Below are 6,240 nucleotides of genomic sequence, written 5' to 3'. Positions count from 1 at the left end.
GAGGCGGCAGCAGCAGCAACAGCAGCTTCTTACAGAGAAATAACAGCGGAGCGATTGAAATGATGGACATCCGGGTCATTCAAGGTACAACCGGAAGCTGAACTTCCACTTCCGGTGAGCTGCACACTCGCATGGAAATACAAGGGTATTTACCGCGTTTGAGAACTTATATCTCTCTTTTTGTCAGTATTTACGCGTTCTATCACAAAGTTGCGTTTTTTACGATCACAAACATATTTGTCGTGCATTTAATTTGCCAGTTGAGGAGAATGGCAGCCAGTGAAGCAGTCTGCTCAGAGTTTCTGAACTGGGAGGTCAACACGTCGATGGTTGATCATGGATCAATTAAGCAAAACAAACACATTTCTGCTGCTCACAGAAAATATTACAGGTTCTGCAGGAGAAAGGTAGGAGAATATCTGGCTTCTCTTTCCACAAAGACAACGCAGAATGATTGAAAACAGAATAAAAAATGACTAAACTAATCTAAACTAAATATTGATTCTGACCCAATTCTGGGCAGTTTGCATCTTTTATATATTAGTAATATTATTACTACTAGGTAGTAATATTATTACTACCTAAGGTATTCAAGACATGAAAGTTAGAGAATATCTTTGGTATTTGTTTTTGTTTTTCTGTGTATCAAATCTAATCAATCTTTATTTATGTAAAATTTATATAATTCTAGAACATGATAACACAAAGTGCTTTACACCAAAACAAACAACATAAAAAAGGCACAACAATTTAGAAATAGATCCTGTAGTTAAAAACATATTTGACCATTTTACAGTTGAAAACTCACCTTTCACCAGGCGTTCATTAAATGATTACTTTATATTTAGTGAGGCACATTTACCTTCTGTCCTGGGACAACAAATAGAGGGGGGGGGGCTTTTGGCCAACTGGTAAATTTGCAGAGAGGCTTTTTTTTAGTGTTTGATGTCACAAACAAACAAATACATAAAAAAAAATTTGTTGCTTCTTTTAAATTGTCACTTTAGACATATAAAATTCTTCCCTGTTTTTGTCATAAACAGATTATTACCGTTTACCGGACCAAATAGATGTAAATCAATGCTTAAATCATTTATAGATATGTAATATATTTCAGGCTTGATCAGAGTATTGACAGGCCAAAATTTGGCTCATTACGTAAATATTGACGTGAACCTCAATGATGATGATGATGATGATGATGATTCAAGACATCACATTTAGAAACTCCTTTAGTCGGTCCAACTTTTTTGGAAACCATATATTTCTGGAAGTATTTGAAACAGAATACATTTGCTTGATTGAGGTAAATGCTTTGATTCTTTTTCCTTTTCAGTCTTTTGCCTCGTTTGTGGCTTCAAAGATCTGCAGTGCAGAGGCCGGCGCCTCCTGGTGCTGCTGCGGCCAGACCTTCAAAGAACACTCTGCCGTTCACAAACATGTGGCCAGAGCACACGCCGCCGAAGTGCAGCAGCTGGCGCAGACGGCGTTCCAGGCTTCGCTGAGCCAGCTGGCAGAGGAAGAGCAAACACAGCGGCTGAACGGACGCGAGGCAGAAGAAGCGGACGTTTCTGTGTGGATCCCTGACGTTAGCCACGTCCCAGCGGAGCTGCTGAAAAAGTAGATCAGGGTGTCACGTCTGCCGCAGACGCGATGGGAAACACTCCTGACGTGTTCTCGTTCTCCTGCAGCGGTCCCGGCAAGGTTCTCCTTTACTACCGCTACTGCGAGGTGGAGGATCCGCACGTCATCTGCGCCTGGCAGAAAGCTCTGTGTGAGAGGCTGCAGTTAACGGGGAAGGTGACCACAAACTCCTCCGTAGGATCCACGAGGAGAAGCTCTGTTCTGAAGTGGAAGCTCTCTGCAGGTGAGGGTGGCGGCAGAAGGAATCAACGGGACGGTTGGTGGAACCGCCGTGGCCACGGATCTCTACACCAGGGCCATGATGTCACACCCCCTCTTCCAGATGGACCGAGAAGATTTTAAGGTAAAGTTTCTGAGATGCTTTTCATCTGTGGCTACATCAGGATTAAGACACTGGACTACAAATAGACTTTTTAAACGGTTGTATGATTGTTGATGGAACCAAACAGCAAAAAGAACACATTTAAAAAAAAAAAAAGAACTGTTTTCCATTTAAAGAAACCGATCTGTAGTAAGAAAACAATGAAGTGTAAAAAAAAAGAATTAAATTATCTTAAAATTATGCATAGCTACAAACCACATTGAAATTAGTTTCTCTTAAGCAAAAATATCTATATGTATATTTATAAAACTTGGGATAAACTGTCATGAATTGATCGGAAAATGAAAATATTAAAAAGTAAAGATGAAGAAATCCACACAGATATATATAGATTTATATACACTTCCATATATAAATACATACACGTGTAAATGATGCCATTTTTATTACTCTCAGACATATTTTAAATCCGTTAAATATTACGTTTGTCAAAAGGACTTTTATGTGTTGGAAAAAGAGTGGGAGGAAGCCAATGTATAGAATTCTGTCTCTACTGTCATCATAGTCATCATAATCCATAATCTTGTTGTCAGAGATATTTATACTTCACCTGTCCAAGTGCAGATTAATGAACAAAATGATCCTAGTATGTAAACTTTGAGTCAAAAGGGGACATTGGGTTTGTGGGGTACGCGTCACCTCTGTGGGGTTCTACCTAGGTTCTGCTGGGCAAACGGCACCAACACCTGAGAGCTTGGAGGCGTTCATGAGATAGAAATACATCCAGATAAATGGAAATGGCTCAAAATGATGACATGTTTGTGAACAAAAATGAATCCTAAACATGTTGGTTAATCAGAAACAACCTTCAAACTGGTTCCATTCATGTTTTTTAAATGTATTTCCTGGTTTTGTGCGTTGAGATCAGTGACGGCGGTGCCGAGTGTTTTCCAGAACTGAAGGTCGGCGTTTACCAGGAAATCGTTCCGATGGGAGTCGATCCGGATGTGGTTTCCTACCAGCTGGCAGGTGAAGGTCCTCTTCACGGATGCTGCTGCTGCTGCTGTAACATAAAAAAGTGTAAAACTCTCCATCTCTTTGCTTTCTCAGGACTTCATCTGGATCCGGAGGACTTCCACAAAGAAGTGGAGGCTCTTTTAGGGGAAGGGGATTCCTCTAACGACACCCTTCTTCTGGACTGCCGTAACTTTTACGAGAGCAAAATAGTGAGTTGCATTTTCCGTCTGTTTTTTTTTTTGTAACTTCTGAGTAAATCAGGGTTGTAGGTTTTTAACAGTTTGAGAAAATGCTGCAATACATGTCAGATCCTGCAAAATCAAGTCAAAACGTTTTACAAAACACAATTCCAAAAAAAACATAAAAAGTTCCAGAAAACAAAAGTAATTTCCATGAATCAAAACTTAATTCAATGTTATTTATATAAACCAGTATTACAACCGTAGTCGTCTCAATGGGCTTCATCCCGGCATTTGTAAAGTAAATATGAAATCAGTCATAGAGTTCCATAGGTAATGCTAAACTAAACTAAACAGACGGAGCTAAACCTCAGTAAGGAGTTGACATGTTAAAGAAAAGGTAGGTATTATGGGATATCACTGATTGGATGATGACCTCTGAGTTTTAAGGAAGAGGGAAAGCAGAGGGTTGTGGTTTTGGTGGATGAACCACTCGCTGCCAACTATGCGTGCTTTTTTTTCCTTTTCTTTTTTTTTACAACATACACAATCAAAACAACAACACGTGATAACGGGTGCCCACATCTAGTTTTTGTTTTTAAGTGAAAAACAGTTCATTTCCTTATGCTGAGTTGTGACACAATAAACTAACAGGCAGAAAATTGGGGCGAACCACTGCAGAGGGGTGCCAAGTCTGTCATAAGGGACATCACTTTGTTTGTTTTTAAGGGATTATTTGGTTTATGTTAAACTATGTGGTAGATTATGGTCAATATTTGCTTTATTTTCAGTTAAAGTCATAAATGAATAATAAAAAGGTTAAATGTTTGTTTCCCTCCTTCCCTGCTTGTTTATTGTGTGGATTTGTCCAGAGTGTTAACCAGGAAGGTTTTTTTAGAATGGTTTAGTCCGCTTTGTGTCAAATTCATTTGGTTATGGGTTTTTTTTAAGGGGGGGGGGATTTTTCTTTTTTATAAGAACAAATAATTTCTTTTTATCCATTAAAAAAAGAATAAAACAGCTTCTAAGCAAAGCAACCTTTTTCCTGCTGACTGACGGTGGACCCTCGCTGTGGTCAAGAGTGGATCGATCAATCACTGAACTATTCTAGTGGGCGTGGCCAGAAGCTTACAGAAGTATCGTTTCTAGGAAGATTTTTTTTTCCAATAAACTTTATTAACAAATATTGCACATACAAAATATCAAACATTGTCACTCCACACTAAATAACATTTTCGCATTTGACAATGAAAATGAACAAAAATCTCAAAAAAGCCATAATAATAGCAAAAAAAAACCAGAAAATAATAATCAAAAATAAATTAGGTAAAGGATTCTGCTAAAGTCTAAAAAAATGACTGTGTTTCAACTGTTCTAACAGGTTTTTTGTTTGTACAGGATTCAAAACTATTTACATATGGAATCATTTCTTTCTGAAAAATGTAAAACACTGTTCTTTTGTTAACATATATTTACATTTATATCACCACGCCAAATAACTTTCTGTTGAAAAGGTGAACAAACGTCCTCATCCAATCAGTGATATCCCATGATACCTACCTTGTTCAGTTTCTTTATTTTGTTTTTTTATTTCTGGAAGTTCCTCTTGTTTTCCGATACTTTTCCTTTTTATTTCATTTAGTCTCTAAAATCTAAATAGTTCGTTGTTGTGATCCCTAATTTGTTTTGCTGTTGATTTTTTTTTAATGTCTTTTGAGCTGCTGGGCCACCGAACTACAGACTCATGAACCGAACTTTTGGGGTTTTCTTTTCCTTGCAGGGACAATTCACTCGATGTTTGGCTCCAAACATCCGCAAGTTCAGCTATTTCCCCGACTACGTCGACCAGAACCTGGAACTCTTCAGAGACAAGAAGGTTCTGATGTACTGCACAGGAGGGATACGCTGCGAGCGCGCCTCGGCGTACCTGCGCTCAAAGGTGAGCTCTGTTCTTTTTCTTCCTGCGTTTCCATGGAAACATGTCAGCGCTCAGCTCTGCGCTCTCTGCAGGATGTGTGCAGGGAGGTCTACCAGCTGAAAGGTGGAATCCACAAATATCTGGAACGGTTCCCCGAAGGGTTCTACCGCGGGAAGCTGTTCGTGTTCGACGAGCGCTACGCCATCTCCTCCAACGACGACGTCATCTCAGGTCTGTGTGTGAGGGGGACTTTTCAGGGGGCGGGGCCAAACGTTCGCGGCTCAACCGGCGCTTGTGTTCAGACTGCAGCTTCTGCGGACGCCCGTGGGACCGGTACGAGCTCTGCAGCACCCGCTTCTGCTGCCAGCTGGTGCTGTCCTGCCCCGCCTGCAGACGGCAGGGTCACACCGCCTGCTGCTCCACCTGCCAGGCCAAAGGACGCGCTCAGGGCGGCGCCAACGGCCCGCATCACAAAGAAGAGTGCGAGTGCACCGAGAGACGACCCAGAATTCCCCAAGATGTCTGACCTCAGTCATTTGACTTTGATCTAAATTCTATTTATCAGCTGTCAAATATTATTTTTCTGTCAAAGTAAATGTTTTTAACCTTTTATCAACTCCTATGAGAAAGAAAAAAAGCATTTTGTGCATTTGAACCTGTGGCTATTGTGAAAAGCACTTTCACATTAAAAGCATCCATCTGTAATGTTGCTTTACACAATAAAAGCCATAAAAACAACCATAAATGCTGCGTGGAAGTGTGGTAGTAATTTACTGCAAAGGGGATTAAAAAAAGATGGAAACACGTTTCTGCTCTAATGAGGTGAATGAAGGAGATTGTGAAGGATTTCCAGACAAAATTTTAATTGATGGTAAAAAAATATAAAAAATTGTCTCTGGATTTTCTGTCTATGACTCAATTTCAAAGATGTCACCTAGACGCATTCATATTGTATGTCATGTTGTTTTGTCCAGCTTGAGCCGATGATCATTATAACAAATCTTTTAAAATATTTCAGTGGAAAAATGTGCAAGCAACAGGGAAACACCTCTTTTGTGAGTGCGCTACGCAAGAAAAGGCCGACAACTTTTAAAACCAAGTAGCTTCCCAGTGATGCTCGAGGAGTTAGAAGCCAATCGATCGAAATCCCTTGGAGGAGT

General features: G+C 40.0%; 1 protein-coding gene across 3 annotated transcripts; it reads left to right on the top strand.

Moving 5' to 3' along the window:
• The first annotated feature begins 1 nt into the window (after position 1).
• On the top strand, positions 2-5,825 carry tstd2 (thiosulfate sulfurtransferase like domain containing 2). Of its 3 annotated transcripts, none has more exons than XM_020706817.3 (10): positions 2-114; positions 261-407; positions 1,337-1,620; positions 1,692-1,800; positions 1,868-1,987; positions 2,890-2,995; positions 3,077-3,192; positions 4,943-5,101; positions 5,173-5,311; positions 5,383-5,825. In XM_020706817.3, the coding sequence occupies exons 2-10, from the start codon at positions 270-272 to the stop codon at positions 5,604-5,606; spliced, it is 1,395 nt and encodes a 464-aa protein (XP_020562476.1). In that variant the 5' UTR covers positions 2-114; positions 261-269; the 3' UTR covers positions 5,607-5,825. The 3 variants fall into 3 exon arrangements, with proteins under 3 accessions (XP_020562476.1, XP_011478855.1, XP_004073648.1); XM_011480553.4 differs by having other exon boundaries at positions 7-145; XM_004073600.5 differs by lacking the exon at positions 2-114 and having other exon boundaries at positions 121-407.
• The last annotated feature ends 415 nt before the right edge of the window (positions 5,826-6,240 follow it).

The sequence above is a fragment of the Oryzias latipes genome, chromosome 10 (assembly GCF_053564925.1).
Source record: "Oryzias latipes strain Hd-rR chromosome 10, Olatipes_Hd-rR_3.1".
In the NCBI taxonomy this organism is placed as follows: Eukaryota; Metazoa; Chordata; class Actinopteri; order Beloniformes; family Adrianichthyidae; genus Oryzias; species Oryzias latipes.
Note: the sequence above shows the minus strand (reverse complement) of the source record. Positions and strands in the feature narration are given on the sequence as shown.